This window comes from Passer montanus, unplaced genomic scaffold (genome assembly GCF_014805655.1).
Source record: "Passer montanus isolate IOZ18808 unplaced genomic scaffold, ASM1480565v1 scaffold19, whole genome shotgun sequence".
NCBI lineage: Eukaryota > Metazoa > Chordata > Aves > Passeriformes > Passeridae > Passer > Passer montanus.
In genome coordinates, this window is record NW_024366480.1 from 6895945 (window position 1) to 6916539 (window position 20595).

A 20595-nucleotide genomic window follows, 5' to 3' on the forward strand; every position below is an offset into this window, starting at 1 on the left:
ACCTTTAGTGTTGATTTGAAAAGCTGTGTTTATTGAAAAGATCATAAGAAGTCAATTAAGAAAAAATTCCTGAGAAAATGAGGATAAATTGACTACAAAGAGATGCTAAACCTGATCACTGTAGTGTTAAAAGGCATACAAATGGATCAGAAGGAATTTCTGGGTAAGACATCAGCGGAGATTTGTCACTGCCACACATGATTGAACGGATGATAGAAGGGGATACCATAAGGCAAGGAAGACATAACATTTCAATTTGCATCTTTGTCTGTTGAATTAAAGAAATCTTGTATTTTAAAGATTGATACAGTTGTATGATTTTAAAGATTGAAAAGTTGTATGATTTGAACCAAAGATAAGAAATAGAGTCCCATGATTTTAGTCAAGGAAATTCAATAAAAAATATTGGAGTAGGGGTATGAAAAGTTACAAATAATAATTACTGGATAAACTTGAATTAGAGTTTCTCCTTTCTTATAGTCTGTCTAAGCTTATTACTATTTCTTACATGGAGAGATAGTGGCTTTTGAAATGTTATCAGCCTGTTACAGAAAGTTATACTTAGAGCAAAGCAAAATCACATACTCCACAATTTTTTAAACATTTTATTATAAAGGATAGGAAACCAAATCCACTTTTTTTTTTTTTCAAACCCAGATAAATAAACAGTAAATATCATGCTTTTAATTTTAAATGTGTTTTGCCTTTTGCAATAGGATCTGCAAAAATGGCGTTCTTAACTTGGAGACCTGCAAAATGCTATCTGTTGAGAATGTGGTGGAAGATAGACTGCATATTTTGCACATTAATAAAGACCATTAGAAAAACCCACTGAAACTGGGACAAAACATGCCTGTGAAGAAAGTGCTAAGTAAAGAGTAGTTTGGTAACTTATTCAGCAGAAAACTTCAAATTAACCCTTAGTCAAGATAATTTCAAATATATATATATAAATATATACAACTACACAAAAAAAATTCTTCCCACTTAAAATGAAACAAACATCAAATTGTAACAAAATCAGAGAACCCCTAGGGGCTGCAATAGCCCTCACTGGTAGTATAACCTTGTGATCTTTAGGAAGAGGTGTTTAAAAGTGTCCAAGTATTTTTTTCACTATTCCAAAGAAATAAACTGCTAAATGGAAAAAAAAAAAAAAAAAGGTGAAAAAGTAAGGGGAAAAAAGAGTTGTCATTACTCTTTAAAAAAAATTAGATAATTGTTGTGCCTCATCTCAGGAACAGTTTAATAAACAGAACAAAGCAACAAAGAGATGAACAAAGGCCTCACCACATGTAAATTCTCTGTGCCATGTTGGTCCCTATATAATTGATGAGAGTATTACTCTTGATTTCAGTGGGAATAGGGTAAACTTTTTCATTTCATTTCTAGTAGAAGTAGAATGACTGTGAACTACTTCCCCAAATGGACTTTATTCATATGATTTAATTAAAAGGGCTGTAAATGGAAAGAGTTGTCTCTGCACCCTCATAGGCCACCCATTACTTTATTGCTTGTTATTAGAAGACTTTTATCTTTCCCAATAGTCCCACACTTCTGCAGCATTTTAATAGAACAAAATTACTTGTTAGCAACCTGTAAGCAGTCATCTGAAGTTCTTTAATATTTATATCCTTTTGAGGCTTTTCACCCTTTGCATGGGTTCAGGGCTGCCAGTACAAAATAAATGACTGTTGCAGGAAATATATGATATTTACAAGTTCACAATTCTTTATTTTTTATACAGTTCTGATGAGTATTTTTTATAGCTGTAGCCTAAGCACTGTGTAGAACTGGCATGCTTCTGATATCCACAAAAATGTAATAAAAAGTAAAATAATTAAGGATAAATTGCGCACATGCAAGGATACTGCAAAATTAATCCATTGCCTTAAGCTATGCATTTATGTAATTTTTTAATACTCTAACAGTTTGCCTTCCTATGCATTTTTGATGGAAAAATTCTATGCAAAATCCCGTATTTTCTCTTGGATACTATTTCACATTCTTTAAACCTTCCATTAATTATTCTATATGACGTTCAGACTGCTTTTAATGAAAGAAAGTAAAAACCTAAAAACACAGCTACTTTTGTTATCACACTATAAATCCTAGCTCAAGGATTATGCCAATTACCTGATTTACCTCTACAGAGCAACTGAGGAATTTATGCTTGTTATCCTTACCATTATTCATATGTTTGACTCAGTTTATTAGAAACCTGTCCTTAAAGTATTTTATGAAAAATTGTATTTGCACAAATAATTTGACTCTGGGATTCACATAAATCCATCCGCTATTCAAATTCAGTTCATTAAGAAAACAATATTTGGAGTTCAAACCTTGGATGCTTTAAGACAAGTTTTAATAAAAGTGTCTCTGTAATCCTTTTTCATGGGTATAATGTTGGCATTTCACTGCTGAATAACATTCTACTCAATAGACCATTGTTGACATGTTCCAGTTCTTCAAATTCTGATCCTGTTGCTGAATTAAAAAAAAAAAAGAAAAAGAAAAAATAAAACCTAAAAACATCCACTGGCAAGCACCAAGTTTGTGCAGAATAGCCAAATCCAGTTCTTTGGAAAATCATTTCAGCCACCTTCTTCTAAACCAAGCTCCCGGTAGTTATCAAAATGTGGGGTGGCTGCTGGGAAGAGTTTGCAGGTTGTGGAGCGCCAGCAAAGCGACTTTGCATCATCCCTACATGCTGCTTTCAAGAAGCCCTTCGCCTTTTACCTTCAGACTGTGCCAGTGCTGCTGCTGAGGGCGGTGCCAGCCTGGCTTCCCCCGGGATCTGCTGCGGAATTCCTTCAGAAGTCCAAAGGCCGAATCATCATGGTGGTGGAGCGCAAGGAGTAGCTGGGGCCTTTGAAGTAATGCCATTTGATGCCATTGAGCTTCCCGTGGTTTTGTCCAGCTGTGTAGAACATTCCATTGAGGTTGGAGGGGCCACAGGCATCAAACCACCACCCTGAAACCAGTAAGACAAAATCTTAAACTAAAAGTTCACTACATATTTTATTTTGTTGTATTAGGTTTAGCTGATTAGAAAATTCTAGTAAACAGCTCATTAAAAGTGCTGGTGTGGTATTTTCATATTTGCCTTTTTTACTTTTTTTTTGCAATTCCATAGTAAGGAGTGCTGGAGAACACACACATGTATTTACAGAATTCCAAAAGTAAATATGTCCCAAAGCATTCTAGTTTTATTCTCAGTATGTGGAATAAAAGCAAGAACATGAAAGACGAAGTGGTTTTCATATTTAGACAGTATAATATTTTTCATTTAAACCTCAGAAAAAGACCATAATTCAAATGTATTTTGAATAATTTCACCTGTTATTTTGAGTATAAGCATGATTTGATTTTATTTACCAGCCCTTTTCTACTGCTTTAACTGTGATTGTTCGCTGCTCAGTTACTTTTGTTTCCAGAATACATGTTGTTAGCAACTGAATTATGAGAATTGTGGTGCTGCATTGCCCTATTTTAAATTGTTGCTTTTTGATGAAATTAATCAGTGAACTCTCTTGTTTATCTCTCCAAGATCTTTTCTTGTTAAGGTGAATTTTAGATTGCCATGGGACCTAGAGTTTTAAGAAAAATTCCAAATAACATGAAACTTGGCAACACTAGGACTACAGAACACAAACTGACAAATATTAACTAGGTGACATGCTGACTCTACTGAAAGTAGTGGGAGTTTTGCTGGATACCTTGATGGGAATAGAATTTTCTCTCCAACACCTTGCAGACTATCTATGTATAGTAAGAGAAAGAAGCTTAGTTCAGACTGAGAAAGGCAGAATGAATTCCCAGACTGCAAAAAGCAAATATCCCCAATATCAAAAATGTATTAACTTCTGTGGCTAGGAGTTCTATTTGTCAGAAGGATTTCTGTTGGGACTTTTTTCATAGTGAGACCTATAACACTGTAAATCTTTAGCACAGTTTTCATGCATCTTTCCATGGAATATGGTTGTACTGAACATTTGTGTCACGAGGCAAATAAGCTCATAAAGATCAGGTAGTGACTTTTGCTTTTGTTAGTTAAATGCTACTTTAATTTAAAAAAAAGTTATTTCAGCCTGCACATCAGAGCATTGCCATCTTCCCACGACCCCTTGTGAAGCATTTTCTAACAGTCCTGGTAGTGGCAAACTGGTCACCCAGTGAGTGCATACTGAATTCTGCAGGTGTCACTGTAGAATAGAATGTAGAACTTAACATTTTCTGTGTGTTTTCCACTTTGACTTCTGGAAAAGCAATTAAACTGTGACAAACTCCTTTTCCACAATGTTCATTGTCCCAGGGAATCCTCCAATTCCATCATGTTTAGTGGTTAGGCTTTTATCTACCTATAATGAATGCATTATATGAAAGGATTTTAATCTATGGTATACTTCCACTGATATGATACTGACTGTGTTTAGCCCTCAGAACCAGTGCTTACTCTGTTCTTTGTATTCAGATCCAAATAACTTATGCTTCTAGTCTTGTAATTCTTAAGATTTTGGAAAGTACTTAGTGTTTTGGGTTTTTTTTAAAGAAGTAACACTTCATAATGAAATCTTGAGGGATGAATTTATGCCAGATAAATTCTGACAATTTTCTATTTTGGTACAGCTGTCCTCCCTTTGATTTCAGTGTTATGCCTAAGGGGGCAATAACCAAAGAAAGGGAAAGCTGTGCAGCTGATGTTTTACTGTAACCAGAGTATAATCTTGTAGAAATTGAAGATGAGGTTAAACAGAGAAATTCTAATCCTCGTCTTTCAAAGCTGGAACTCAGTTGCAGCTGGGTTCTGTTTATGGTGTTGGGATGAAGACATGGCAAGCTGACCTAGTTACAATTTCATCTTAAAGGAACAGGAATAGATGCAGAAATGGTCCTTCTTGGGGTGAAGGTTTTCAGTGATGCCATACAAAATCAATGTAAAAACTGGAATAAGCCAAAGAAACATAATTTTATAAAATATTTTTGAGGACTTGCTCCAACCTCTCATCACAGATTTCTTCTAAATAAACATTTCTTTCAAGATGTGTTTTAATGATCTTAACCTTTTCCCTATTGTACTGTCCTTGTTAGTGAGAATGAATGGATGAATGTTTTAAAGATGTTTCCTAATATTGCACTAAGATTTTGGGTTTACTTTCTGTTTTTTTGGGTTTTTTTTAAGTGAAGTGTAGTTGTTTGTTTGTTTGTTTGCTTGTTTTGATTCATGGTGGCTTTTTTTTTTCTCCATATGGTTATTTCTCTCCATGCTCCCCTGCAGTCCTCTGAAGGGACTTCACTCCCCTTAGGGCCTGAGATTATTGCAAGACTTCTTACTGCATGTCTCAACACCAAAACTCACTTCTTTGAATGGACCCAAAGGAAATGTTTTTTACAGATGCTTTGTATGTTGAAGGAAAGAGGAATGTAAGCAGTGACTTTCTTGGTAGCTATGAGGAAGTGAGGGAACATAAATCAGAGGTTTCTGAAAGATACACCTGCAGCACTGTCATTGCAGAAAACTCCAAATTAAACAGCTCCAGAGCTGTGAGACAGCCTGACCCAAGGAAAATCCTCAGTAGCCAGATGTTGGCTTATTACCTGGAGTTTGCAGGATTTTCTTATGAATAAATGTGTTTATCTTTCTCTGCAAGGTAATGGCTTTCCCAAATAAGTATAAAGTCAGCTTTGAACCACAGTAAAATTTTAACTTTGGAGATAACTTTTGGCAACAATTTCCATGTGATATTTGAATCAGGCATGAAAATGATGAAGAGTGGGCATTGTAAGAAATAATAATAGAAGCAAGACTTTAAATTGAAGTGCTAAAAAAGAAGGCTTTTTATGAGAAGTTTAAGAGAGTTTTTACTCAGAAAGAGAGGTAACTTCTTCATGCTGTTGAAGAGTCACTAATTACATATGTGAACTGAAGGCCAATTAATTTTTTTAAGTTAGCCCACCTCTAATATCTTATATAGCATAAGCAGCACTATCACCTCTGTTTGTAAGAAAAATCCCTAGGTCATAAAATATATTTTCCAGACAAAAATATAAATTAAATAATGCATAGATAAGTTGTTTGAAAGTTCAGCTACATAGATAAGTTGTTTGAAAGTTCAGCTATACAAATAGAAATAAATCCTCACTGTAGATGCTTGTTCTTCTGGAACAATTAAAGTAGGTTCACATATTGTGTGTGGTTATGCTTTGGTCTTTAATTCATGTTGCTATAATCAAAGTGAAATTGTTAAATTTCATGTCAGCTCTTTTCACTAATAAATACATTTTTTATGCTTAATCTACCTATCTCAAACAGTTGAGCTCCAGACTACACTATACTGTATTAGATATTTGACTGAATATTAATGTATATTGAAATAATTTCTACCAATTCTTGCCAAAAATACCTAATAAAAGGACATTGCTCACATGAATAACAATATTAAAAGAAAAAAACCCACAAGCACCTTTTATAATGGTTTTCTGAAGTGAAAAGTATAATTCTTGCATGATAAAATCTTCTTTGTCAAAAGCAATATTAAAAAAGGGCTTTTGTGTGCCAAAGCTAACAGATTTGCTTTTTTGGCTTGTATAAACTGCAATTAAGCATGTATGCATGTAAAATTCTTTTTCAGTGACCTAATGCTCATCATTACTGCACTGTAAGGCTGGTGCTCACTGGGAACTGCAATGATTGCTCAGGTTTGATAGGAGGTTCTTAGTTGACTTTTACATTCTAAAATAATAGGTGTCTAAACACTGCACATTTGATGGCAGATGCTTTCCTCCCACATGTCAGTTCTCCCTCCTGAGGACACTGAATGTCTCCAAATGCAGTAGGATCAATGCTGCTGCAATTCAATAAGATCCAAAGTATGTCTGAGTGGTACATTTGTATGGATTTATGGGATAAATAGATCATATGGAAGGCCAATATTTACTTCCAGCCCTCTGCATTTGTCCATAAAAATTAGTGCATTTGGCAACAAAGCTAAAAAGAAAAATTTCTAATCCCAAAATATTGAAACAGTCCTCAATGTTCAAAAGAAATAGAAATTTATTTCAGGAATGATTTCAGTGTTTCTGATGTTCTGTACTTTAAAGAAGTTAGATGACAATACTTAAGATCTGGTGATTTTTCATTGGTAACTTCTCTGGATGAGGTTTTGGATGACACCTCAAACTACCACTGGAGCAATGGGACAGAGTCCAAAAGAGTGAATGTAACAGGAAGGATTTAGGATTGTTTAGTCAGAATTTGAAAGACAAATTGCCAACTTAAAATTAACTAAAAAACTTTCAAAGAAATGGAAAGGAATGGTGTCTATTCTTTCTAATGGTAGAGGTTATAACAGGATGGAACACATTTAAATTATCATAGATTTAGTTAGTCAACATGCAAAGCTTTTTATATTAAATGTAGACAAACTCAGTAACAGATTTTAACGTGAGAATAGAAATCTTGAAATCAACAGAAATCTTGAAAATGAATAGAAAGACAGAAATAAACAGACAGAGAATAATCTGTCTTGGGAAGAGACTAAATGACTCTGGAAGAAATTTCTATGTTATTTTATTCCTCAGAGTATTGGATTGACCAGACTACCACTTGACAATCTGAAGATTAAATTAGAATTTAGCTGTCAAGATATAAGATGAAAAGGCATCAGCCTTTCATATCAACTGGATAATGCAGTCCCTTTCACAGGGACCTTTTTATGAGGTAAAAATAACATGAAACTTGCAGACTGGTGATTATGTTCTAGTGTATCAAATGTTAGTCACTTCCTTAAGATCTCCTAACATTGTATTACAGTTGCCCATATTTAACCCTGATAAACATACCAATGTAGTAATGTTTTTGTTTAAAATTATGCATAATAATATATATAATTAAATATTTTGAATATTTCAAGCAAAAAAGCAAATAATAGTCTAACCATTTGATTATATATTTTTTTCATAAAAATATTTTGCAATATAAATGGTACTTCATTAATGCTGCTTTCTGAGCAATTTCTCTATGAAAGCAGGAATATGCATAAAAATTAAAAACTGGTGTTCTTTATGTAATTAGGTGCATATCCAGGGGTTCAGGTTGCATAATCTTAAGTGTCCTGCCATTGCTTCTTTCAAATATTTTGTTTCAATGAGAATATAAGAAAAACTGTGGCTTTTCTGATTGGAGCGTGTGGGCAGATTTCTGTATTCAGCCAAGAACTTCCCTCCAAGTCATGACATGAGTTCTCCATACCCTTCTTTCCAGAGATTCATAAAATCCACCACTTGGTGAAAAAAGCAGTGAAACAACAGGACATGAATGCAACATGGTTTTTGAGTCATTGAGCAACCTCTGACTTGATAGACGAGAAATCTATTGAGGCTCAATAAATATGTGTTTAATAAATACATATTTCTCTGATTCAGGAAGCCCCTGAGATTCAAAAGATACTGAGAAAATACTCAAAGGAGGTATAATTTATTTGTATTGTTCTTATGCCTGTATTGACAGAGACGGGAGGCTCCAGCTGGTTGGACCTCTGCTTCCAGTAAAATAAACCAGTTTCTTTCAGTTATCTATGCTGCTTCAAACCTGGCAATACATCTAGAAAGTCTCCCTGTCTTTGTGAAATTATTTTAGGGATCAGAATTTTAGCAGTGTTCTCACTTTTCACTTGATGCAAGGTAAATATCTTTGTGAACACCTCAGACTGCAGCCAATTTCAGACAAAGAAAATCACCTAAAAATTCTTCCTTGGTGAACCAAGATACCATAAGTCACTTTCCAGTGACTCAAAACAACTTCACAAACAATTTGAGGCTCAGCTGACAGGTGGTATCTGGCTGAACAGATGGGAATTTGGCCCAGAAATCTGATCCAGAGATGTTAAATGTTGAGGGCTGTATTGGAAATCAAGCATTTTGAACTTCTGCTCATAGGCTTATTCTGGTGACAGTTTGTTGCATTTTTAGTGCTGTTTCTTACAAAACAGCTGTGTACGTAACTCATTGGGACACTCTTCAGACTGGAGCTTGAAATAAGATGGGGATATGCATATATATAAGCCTTTTGGGTTTTTTTAGTTTACTCATCTGAGATATTGAGAAAAGGAAGAACTTATTTGAATGAATGATTTTTCTTCCTTTAAAATAAAACAAACATGCTTAGATTAAATTTTCCAAGTCACAAAAAGCAGCTAAAACATTTGAATATGATGACAGTTTAGAGGGGTTAAGAATCCAGCTCATACATATAATTTTGAAGGCATTCCCTAAAATCCATGTAAAGATAGAGCCAAGTAGAATTGCATGGCTCTTTAAAATACAAGACACACACAAAATGCACTGTTGGTGTTTCTGTATTATTCACCCAGTATTTAATTTCTCATTCTAGGGAAGAGGGATGAGATATAGGAAGAGAGAGAATAATAGTTATGATATAGACCAAATAAAACTGACAACTAGCAAGATCACAGAGACAAATGTGTGTTTTCCTTACATTTTTATTTTCAGTCTTGATTATAACCATATCACAGTCTTGAGCTTTGGCTTATCTCAGCCTTTATTCCTGACATAAATATATTCATTTCACCTCATAGAGATAACAGACTCACCCAAACTGTCAAGATAGCTAGAAACTTGCCTGCAGACTTCATACCATTCATCATTAAAGAGCTCTCTGTGATGTTGCCAAAACTAACATTCTGATATCTTTTTGAGAAAAAAAAAAAGGAGGTTTTCCAAAACCTGTTATCATTGCTACTTTTCTAAATTAGTCTTTGTCTGGTAGAACACTGAAATATACTCCCTAAAAAGATATTTTGGTATTTAATTAAATTCTGGTATTTCTCAAGGAATGAGAAAGTTGTTTCAAGGAGAAAAGCATAGCAGATTGTTTGAGGAGAACTCTAGCATGATTAAAGTCTTTCTTGAGGAACTACAAATTACTGTGCTGGACAACCTGTCTCCAAAGGAACAGTACTCATAGTCCAAAATGGTAGATTCATCTATCTCCAAAGGCTAATTGCTTCTTTTAATGTGTAGTGATTTGCTAAACTTGGGGTTTCCTCAGCCTTTGGTAATTCACCCCCTTCCTCTCCATTCATTTAATTTGGCACCAGTAAATTCCAAAGTGTGACTAAGCTGTTGATTTACAGGAATGCTGCAGCAATATGTGAACCTTGTGGAATGGTTGTTCAACAGCAGACTGACCTTACCAGGACGTTGACCTGTCATAGAACTCAGAGCAGGAAAATAAACAAAGCCTCAGCTCCCAGGAGGAGCTGCCTGGGAGCAGAGGGGTTTCCAGGCAGCTCAGATACATGATGAGTCTGCACTTCAGCACAGACACAACTCACACTCAGGAGCTTCTCACTAGACTCTGGCCTGCCCTGGAGGTAACACACTCTAATTTAGCAATTCTCCAAAGGGAAAGGACAACAGCTTTAATTAAAATAAGCTACTCACTTCTTATCCACTATCTGTCTCCAGACCTATCTGGTTAACTTCTATTTTTTATAGACATGAAAAGGTATTGTCTTATCACCTGTCTACTGGAAGAAGCTTCCCATGATAACTTCTAATATGACCCTAGAGGAAGTCAGAGAAGCTTGAAAAATTGGCTCCTTAAAGATTTTCCTAACTGGGTCACTTCCAACTGGCAAAAGAGAATGAGGAGTTGGGTGATATAAATTCTCAGTGATGGGAAACCATCTTCTGCTAACAGATGATTTCTTTAGAGGCTCATATGTGCCTGGATGTGGCCTGAGCTGAATTCAGAATGTCAGTAACCACAAATAATATAGGTTTAACAGTCTGATCCAAAATACTTAAAAATTTACATGCAACAGGATTTTTTTCCAGGAAAGTTAGAAATCACTGAGAGAAAGTCTCCAAACAAGATCAGATGTGAAGATAATAAAGAGCCTTTCTTGGTCATCCAGACAGTAAACCAAAGAATTTCTATTTAAGCTTTCTGCTATAATGTGGTATTCTAGAGATAAAAATGAGCTTGACCATACACATACTAGGAATAATTATTATTTGCCAGAGAAAATTCTCACTCTTAGGAGCATTAAGAGTCTGAATGGAGAGATAATCTCAGATATTCATTCTCTGTGCTGGAGGGAAAAAGTACCAATCATATACACTATACTTGCTGCCAGTCAGACTTGGGACTTTAAACTGTCCCAGTGTAACTTGTCTGTGCTCTTCCCCACCTCAACTCTTCTTTCTTTCCTTCTGTAGTTTGACTCAGCTCACAAAGGAAATCAGCTTAAACCTTCCTGATTTCAACAGGTGGTTGCAGCTCTAGTCTTTCACAGGAGTGAATTAGTCACTTAGTGTCTTTATGCATTATGCTCACCTAACAGAGAAAGTTTAACCATTATAAATATCTTAATAACAGAACGACATTCCTAAGGGAAATAGATAATGCATTACAAGTCTAGACTTTGTTTCTAAACTTTATAATCTAATATCTAATACCTGGTAATTTCACTCTTTTTTTGCTGGTTGATTTTCCAACTTTTGAAAAACTTCTTTCTGCCTTTTTAATCTTTTATCTTTTTCTTTTTAGTTTGTCTTTCTTGCCTCAACAATTACACTAACTTATGCTTTCCTCTTTGTTGCAACAGCTTCAGTGCAGAAGTGTACTGACTGCATCTCTGGATAATCCTTTCTCTGCTGATAGGAATCTAGAGGTATTGGCATAATGACAATATATGTATAGAAAAAGTAGCAGTAATAATAATAAAAGAAGTTTTCACTCAGGACTTATACATCCATGATGCAACTTCATCCATGGTTGCTTTAGGAAAGCACAGTAGATTGCTATTAATGTACCATATTTTCAGTCAGTTGTACTCACCTCCAGTCAACATGAGAGCACATTTACACATGCAGTTGTCGTTGTCAGCATCTTTTGTACTGAATTCAGCACCATGCAATATCAGACTACTTTGTTTTCCAGCAGTTCCACTGTGACCTTTTAAATAAAGCCTGAAACAACAAGAGAAAACATTCAGGGTCCCCAAATAGAAAGGAAAGATAAGAAATTCAGATTTTTTCCAGATGAGTTTGTATGTATCAGCACTGTATGAAGTGCATCCAGAAAACTCGTGAATCTCTTGGGTTCTGGCTCAATCCCTCTGTTGTTTCAGTGTGAAAAGGAGACATTAAGGGTTTTTCAGTGTATCTGTAGTAGCAAATAGTCCTTTCTCCACAGCAGAACCAAGCTCAAGAAATCAGAACTGGAAAGACAAAAAGCAGAGGCAGTGCGAGAGGGGGAGTGAGAAGAGGTGCCCAGATATCTGGAATACATTGACAGAATAACTGAGTACTCGAGTAGCTGGTTTCTTCACTGTTTCTTTCCTGTGGCACAGAAACAGCAACCCCAGTTAACAGGAGTCATGTTATTAATGCCTGGGCTTGGAAGACGATTTTAGCAGCCTTAGAATTTTTAATTCCACAAGCCAACATCTCAGTTCTGCCAAAGCTGTCTCTGAGTGACAAAAAACTTAGAGTTCAAGCCACAAAAGTCTTCATAATTTGCAATGCAAAGCATCTCTTTATTTTTAAGGAGTCTTTCAACTAGTTGAAACCAAAACCATTAACTAGGAGCTGGAGCCCAGCTGCAACCATGGTTGCAATGAGGAGAGAGGAGAGGAGAGGAGAGGAGAGGAGAGGAGGACATTGCAGGAAGAGAAAGATATCATTTGTCATAATAGCTTCATATGTAAGAAGGAAGAGACAGCATCATTGGAGTGTCACTGGAGAAGTTTGAAGCCACATCCTTACACTCAGGAGCAAGCCCTAGCCACTGGAGCAAATAAGAGAGGAAGACACATCCCTCCCCTCTCACTGAATACACAGGCTAGGAATAAATCAGTGACATAAATCTTGGGCTAACCAAGAATATGATTTGGTAAGTAGTGGGATAGACTTCTCCACTGAAGTGAGAGACATCTCTTCTGTTTCTTCTAGGGTTATTGCAGAGGTGCAAATATATCTTTGAAATTTCAAATATAAAATGCATAAGGAGTTACAAGAACAGAGGCAGGACATAAGCAGGAGAGATGTCTGCTTCTCTCTGTGATTTACCTGAGGGTGCTATACTGGAGAAAGTTTTCCCAACTTCTCCCACAGACAGAGTGAACAAGGAGAGCAGATGTCAGTCACTGACTGTCACTCCCTCTCTGTTGTTTTTTAATCTAGTTACTTTGCATGAATAAAAAAGTAAATGCCTTTATCAGAGTGTCATTCATCCATTGCTTACATGGAAGGCATCCTTAGCTGCAGTGTTCACAGTACTAACAGCAGGAGTAGAGAACATCCCTGACCTTTCTAGCCTACAGTAGTAGCAGTAGTTAAACCACCGGCATTTTTCTGAGATGAGGAGTCTGTCCCAAGACTGAGATTTAAATAAAACCCACTTCTCCGACAGAACTTTGGAGCTGAATTCTCCTTATGAGAGCAAGGGCACCATATGACAGCTTTCCTTAATCAAGTGCATGGCTGCTGGTTTTTGTTGGTTTAGTTTTGGGTGGGTTTTTTTTGTTTGTTTGTGGTTTTGTTTTGGTTTTTTTTTTTTGTTTTTGTTTTTTTTGCGTGCATCTGTGGGTGGATATGAGGTCCAAACAAAGCCAATTGGATTAAACTTGTCACAGAAACTCATTACAGAAAAGCCTTGTCACAATATCTGATGAGATTACTCAAAATGTGAAGGCATAGAACCAGGTCTTAGCAACCTAGAGAGTTTCACACTTGCAGACTGATGTGAGCTTCATCTAATTTTCAGTAAATATCTTCCTATATGTCCTTGATCAACTCTAAAAATGGAGACAGTAGATGCGAAGTATGAACATTTAAAAATAAAAAAAATCATTAAAAAAGAAATTGTCAGGTTTATTTTTTTAAAGTAGTTTCACTACCTACATTAATTTGATTTAAATTTTGAATGTTACATGGCTGAGACTGATGATTAAATACTTTTGGACTCAATCCTTAGAGCAAATTTTATATATATAGATAGATAACTACACACATAAACATACAAAACTTTTTGGATTAAATACAAATATCATGCATAGTCAAATACCTTCTGAAAATAGATAAGGCTAAGTGTAAGCCTCAATAGAAGACTGTGAAAATCCTTTGTAATTTAACAAGAAACAACCCACAAACAGGAATTCAAGAAGGTCATTGCATTATGCTATTGCCCAATCATGGTGGAAATTAGCCTGTAATGACCATGTTAATCTATTAAAGGATGTTTGTTTTAGACAAGATTAATCTAAGATCTGTCTTTGCACATGTCCATTTCTTTGTTTAATACAAATGAAAGGCTGGAATTGATCCCATCTTAATTCATTGGACTTTTGCCTTGATTTTTTGGGCTGTGCCTAATATTTTGCAGAACAAAATAAACTTTCCTGAGGTTGTGTTGATATAAAAATTATTTTGTCACATGCTATCTATGATCTGAGATTAAATGGCTGTGTATCCTCATTATATCAGCCACACCAAAGCTCACAGAAGCCTCGTAAAGTTAGTTTAAAAAGCAAATGCTGTTTACTTAAATAAGAAAGACAAGGTTAGCCAGACCTTTTTATTACCAATCAACACTATAAAACCCACTTAGTCCAATAAAAAAGTACAATCTAAGAAAACATAAAGCATAAAGAAAAAAATATTACTTGGTATTCAATGTTTTCCCCAAAGGGTGAGGGCATTAGGATTATTTACAAACTCTTTACTTTCCCTGATATTTTACAAACATTCCACTCATCACAGATTTAGATCTTGTCAGTTATGTTTGACTATTCCTCAACACAATTTGTCTAGTAGGTCTCCAGTGACTTTAAAAGAATAAAGCTTAACTTGGCTCTGAACTCTAGTGTGCTTATCATACTGCAGCCATGTGCAGATGAACCACAGTTGAAACAGTAATTTTGTTTCTTTGGGCTTTTCTCCCTGAATTGGCATTGCCCAGCAGTTAGAAAAAAAATGCCACTGCAAAGTTGGCACTACTTAACACCAAAATCAGATCTCAGTCAAAACCCAGAGCTGGTCCTGAAGCAATCAGGGGCTTCAGCTGAAGCCATACAGGCCCAAACTAGTCTGGCTTGAGACAGCAAGTCTGAAGAGCAGCAGTCCAGCTGACGAGCCCGTTAGCTTCCAGGAGCAATAGACTTCTTACTACATGGACTTAGTGGGTTATTCAGTGTTCTCGGACTCAGATTGGTAAAACTGAACCTTTAAAACAAACTGCAAATAGTTACTAGGACACAATTTCCCTCCCTTATAAAAAATGGCAATTCAGGGTATAGTTCTTCTTGGTTGTTCTTGGAAATAGAGGAAAGGAAGTTAACAGCAAAAAGCCACTCATTACTGATTAAAAGTCAAAGAACATTTTTAAGAGTACATCTCTAGTCTTTCCACTTTCTCATAACCAGAAAATTCTGATCAAGGAAAGAAAGCTGCTCTGATTTACACAATAGGCGGGAAAAGTAAATTTGCATTCATGTAAGCAAGAACAAATCTACTTTATTTGCATACAATGACACTGAAAAAGCAACAAATAAGCAATAACAATTAAATCATGAGTAAATAGAAGTGAGAGAAATACTGCATTAGTATTTTAAATTTTGCAAACTTCTGATTAATTTTTAATGAAATTTTAAATTCACTATGAGGAACAGAGCAGCCCTCATTTAGAAACTAGCAACTTTCACAGTTGATGTACTTCAGAAGAAACAACAGATTTTTAAAAATATTGCAACTGTTACATCTTATCTAGCATGGATGTTAGGAACATTCTTCATTTTTTTCTGGTAATATTATAGCAATGGCAGCTTGGGATCTCACTTGTCAAATGGTGAAGGAGAATTCTCAAGGATGTTTTGCTTTTCATCATTCTTACTGTGTGACACAATTTGACTATCTGCAGTCCCTTGAAACAAAAGTAAGGTATATTGTATGCAAAGAGTAGATCTAAAAATATTACATAAACAATTGCAGGGCAGCCTGGAACGACATTTTAAATTTGCATCAGAAATTTTTGCTTTTGTGGTGATTAGATGACCTCTCATTCTTTCAAATATATACAGCTTAACTATCTTCATACCATGTTTAAAGACTTCAACAGATGAACTTGGGGTAATTCTAAATAAATAACAAAAAATATTAAAATGGTATAGTTCTGCAACATACAGCTGTGAAAATTGCAACATACAGAATGAAATATAAAAAAAAATCTGAAAAATAAATGCAATCATAAATCCATGTGAAAAAGTTCTGTGCTAAACATCACTAAAAGTGTAAGAAATAATTTCTGATGCAGTGTTTTACATACCAAGCATCTAACTTTAGACTTTATGTATGTTTATTTATTTTTACCAGAATTAGTGAAAGTTTATTAGAACTCCCAGAATTTAATATTAGCTAGTTTTCTCTCTTTTTTTTTCCCATTACAGTTGCTAGAGATCTCTCAGTCCTTCACTTATAGCAGTCTCTCAATGAAACAGCTAAGAAGTCATATCCAGCTTTGCTGGTGAGAAATACTTTGTCTGTAAAAAAAACAAACAAGATAATAGCTTACTGCAAACATGAACAACTGTCATTAAGAGATGTAGAGAACCATCTCAACTATCTCAGTGTGCATCTCTTGAATATGCTGAGTTGAGAGCAAATTTCACCATTGCCACAGTGCTAAAAATCTGAGCAGGGATCTCCTTGACTGGAATTCATAAACATGAGTAATGGCCTAATATCCTTAACAGCTAAATAGAAAGAACCAAGAGTCTTGAAGTAGGATTTAAACTATTCAGCAGGATAAGTGGAGAGGAACACGTCAAAGCTTGCCTTTGGGAAATACTTTAAAGGGATGCCTCCAAATTCCCACCTAAATTTTGTCTCTGCAGCCTAAAATGTCTTTTCTCCAGCCTGCTCATTCCACATGGCAGGAGGGAATCCCAGATTCTGATCCCTTCTCAAAGGAGGGGTTGTTAATTTTGATGGTAATGGAAAAACAATAGTTGCATGGGGATCAGAATCCTGTACCCAGAGTTCTCTTTTCTGAGCTCTCTCCTCACTGGGTTTTTATTTTTTCCTAACTTTGACAGGAACAGGGAGCACCTACATCTCAGTCCATCTAACCTACTGGTCACCACTTAGGTATGGCCTGCATGCTAGGCATGTGAAAGACATCTTTGTCTTTAAAACCCATGTGACTGACATTACTTTGCCCTCTACTTTAGAAATGTTTGAGGTTGAGGAAGGATTTAACTTGCATCTTCCATCTGGTTCACAGCTGCATCTAAATTTTACATAGCTTAAGTTTCTGAAACTAAACCCACTTGTAAGGATGCTGAAGTTGGTAGAGTTTCAATGGTGTGTTAGTCAAACTATTCCATTCATAATGGAATTTAGCTGGTTAAGTCCCTTTGCGAATGAAAGCCCACAGGACAGCAACCACTTAGGTGTACCCAATATGAGATTATACTCTTAAGTCTAGACATTAATTGTAATAATTCTAAGTAAGAAACAAAAGAAAACAAAACCAGAGAGCAGCTTCATTTTAAGTTCAGGTTTGGAGGTTGTTTTCCATCAAAAATGCTTTGATTAATTATTTTGGAATCAAACCCCCTTTTTTACCAATTAATAAGACATCACGTCTACATTAAATATTGTTAGAATTCTTGCCAATACACCTTTTCCTGAACATATTGCAAAATCTCACCAAGCCTCCCAATGGTAACAGTTGTCCATAAATAGCAAAATCACCTCTGTAATAAAGACATCTTACAAATACTCAATGATAGATTACATGTTGTGAACAGGAGAAAAAAAAAATCTAAATAATCACTCTAGAGAAATACTGCTGTCACTGAGGTTGAATTCAATGATAGATAACATGTTGTGAACAGGAGAAAAAAAATCTAAATAATCACTCTAGAGAAATACTGCTGTCACTGAGGTTGAAACTAAAATGTCTGCCAAAAGCTGGCTAAACATGGAACTAAATATAATGTGGGAACTATCTGGGAATCCTACCCCTGGTATTTTACCTATATGCCCTAACTTTTTCATTGTTTAGTACTCCCACTAAAGGATAAAGGGAAACATCCCTTGTGCCTGCTAGTTTTTAAAATCAGTGGAAAGATCATCTCCTGGCTGGAGATAGGGCATGAGCCATCTGTGGTGACCAGGGAGATCCCTGTGAGTTTGAACTCTGTCAGACTCTAAAGTAAAAGGTATCATAGTCAGTGCCCTTGCCCAGATTACGGATAGATTACCTGGGCACCCATTTGGATTTTTTTTTTCTTCTATTGGAAAATAAACTTCTTCTTAAACATAACCTTTATTTTTTAGATAGATTGCCTGGGAAACCATTTGGATTTGTTTTCTTCTATTGGAAAATAAACTTCTTCTTAAACATAACCTATATTTTTTCTTTGAAAGGGAGAGGAGGAAATACTTTTATTTCATTGGGACAGTGCATACTCTCCTTATGAAAACAAACTAAATTAAATTTATGCACAATTTTGAGCTCTTGCTAACTCATTTAATCACATTGCAAGAACAATTCCAAATTTATGCATAATTTTTATTTTATCATGAATCAAGATTAACTAGCTAGCAAGAATGCAACACGAGATGAGGTAAATAATTATTAGAAGTAAATTAAAAGCTACCCCAAAAGAAAGGAAAATACTTTGGAGAAATTGAAGAAACAAGATGGGGAGCAAGATGACAAAAACACAGCTACTCACAAAATTTTGAGCTCTTGCTAACTCATTTAATCACATTGCAAGAACAATTCACCTCCTTGACCACTGCCTGTCTTTGAATGAATAACTGATACAAAAGTACCAAAAGAGAAGCAGAAAGGGATTATTACATTTGGTGTCTGATTGGAGAAAACCAGAAATATCAACCATAAAACCTAAGAATACTGCATTTTCCCCACTCCTATCTTTAGTACAAACTTGAGAAATTGTGTACTTGGTAAATTAATGGACCTTTATGTAACTTTATTATATTCCTAATGGAGTTTGTAACTGCAAGCAGTAGGCATGATGGCTCTGTAAAATGTTGAAAACCTGAATAATGCAGTAACTCTGACAACTTGAACAGATTTGTAATTTGGCTCTTAATATTCTTGTTGCCTGCACATGAAAATAATTTCCTTCTACATTTTTTTTAGAAAAGAGTAAGACAAAATAACCTCTGTATTTCTCCTAGGTTGCTCTGTAGCAATGTGCGTGAAAATAATTTCCTTCTACATTTTTTTTTAGAAAAGTGTAAGACAAAATAACCTCTGTATTTCTCCTAGGTTGCTCTGTAGCAATGACTCACTGCTGTAATTATTGTTTGACAGCACTGGTGCTCCTTGCTCATTCTCCTGTTGAGACAAGTGAAATGTGCCAGCCAACAAAGTATTAATTCCATATATCCAAAGGAAGAACGTATATCTGCCAACTATAAACACAAAATGTGAATATAAAATACAGCTATAAATGAATATGATCAGTTTGCCTTTGGAATTGTTTCAGTACAACCTGTTTAAGGGACAACAAATGCTTTATAGTAGAGGGATCCTTCCCAGGAATTGCACACTGTAAACTGAAAAACTGGTTTTCTATAGCTAAGATCCCATGGGTAGTTTAGCTTGTGTTTGAACTTCAGACCTGACAGGTCAAAGGAGAAATTCTGAAAAGTGAACAAGCAAACAACCCAGCCAGAAGCACATCTACACATTACAGAAAAATATAAAATAGTCTAGTAAGCCTGGATGTTGTACTGATTGTGAGTTTTTGCATCAAATGAACAAATTTGCTTTTCTATATTAAATTTGATTAATAGATTAACTGAGTAAAGCACTGTACTTATTACATTATATTATTCATCCAGTAAAAGTATACTGGGTAAGGATAATTAGAAGCCATCAGGATCATTTTTCCTAATGCACAGCACACTGCTGTCATACTGCTGTGTGCAGACAAATGGTGCTTTGTCACGGTTTACAACAAGTGTTTAAAAATATGTTTATTCTGGACAGTGAACAGGCAAACATATGCTTCTATTACTTGAAATACATGCTACAGAAGCCACAGAAAGTCCCTGGCAGTGTGAGCTGCTAGGTTTGCAGCTGATGTCAGTAGCATAGTGGTGATGGAGAGGAAACATACGGTAATGCTGGGTTTTACTGCGAACAGAAACAGAAACATATTTAAGGCTACTATCACAATGATGTGTTGAACAGAAATAATTCCCTCTACTCTAATCTCTCACCAAACACAGCTCAGAAGAGATACATTAATCTGCTACTACCATTTTCTGTTAAAACTATTTTTCAACACAATACTTATTAAAACAAAATCACCCACCAATGTTTTTTTCTCATGGAAAACTGAAATGAAACATTTCAGTTATTAGATTTATTACAATTTTAAAAATGAAAGTTAAATTCTTACTACAGAAAAAAATTTCACTATCTCACCAGCTATATAAATGCTAAGTTTTCCTGTTTCTGCAGAAATTACCACTTTTGTACTGATTCATGGCTCTATAAAACACAACGTTAATTTATAAAAT

The 20595-nt window shown here is 35.3% G+C and overlaps 1 protein-coding gene across 1 annotated transcript in view; it reads right to left on the reverse strand.

Annotated features, from left to right (window-relative positions):
• Window positions 1-320: 320 nt before the first annotated feature.
• ANGPT1 (angiopoietin 1) overlaps window positions 321-20595 on the reverse strand; it is a 155117-nt gene continuing 134842 nt past the window's right edge. The window contains exons 8-9 of the mRNA XM_039706182.1: window positions 11867-11997; window positions 321-2974 (exon numbers count right to left, since the gene is read on the reverse strand). Coding sequence (XP_039562116.1) covers window positions 2814-2974; window positions 11867-11997 — 292 coding nt within the window. The 3' untranslated portion in view covers window positions 321-2813. The remainder of the gene's footprint in view (window positions 2975-11866; window positions 11998-20595) is intronic.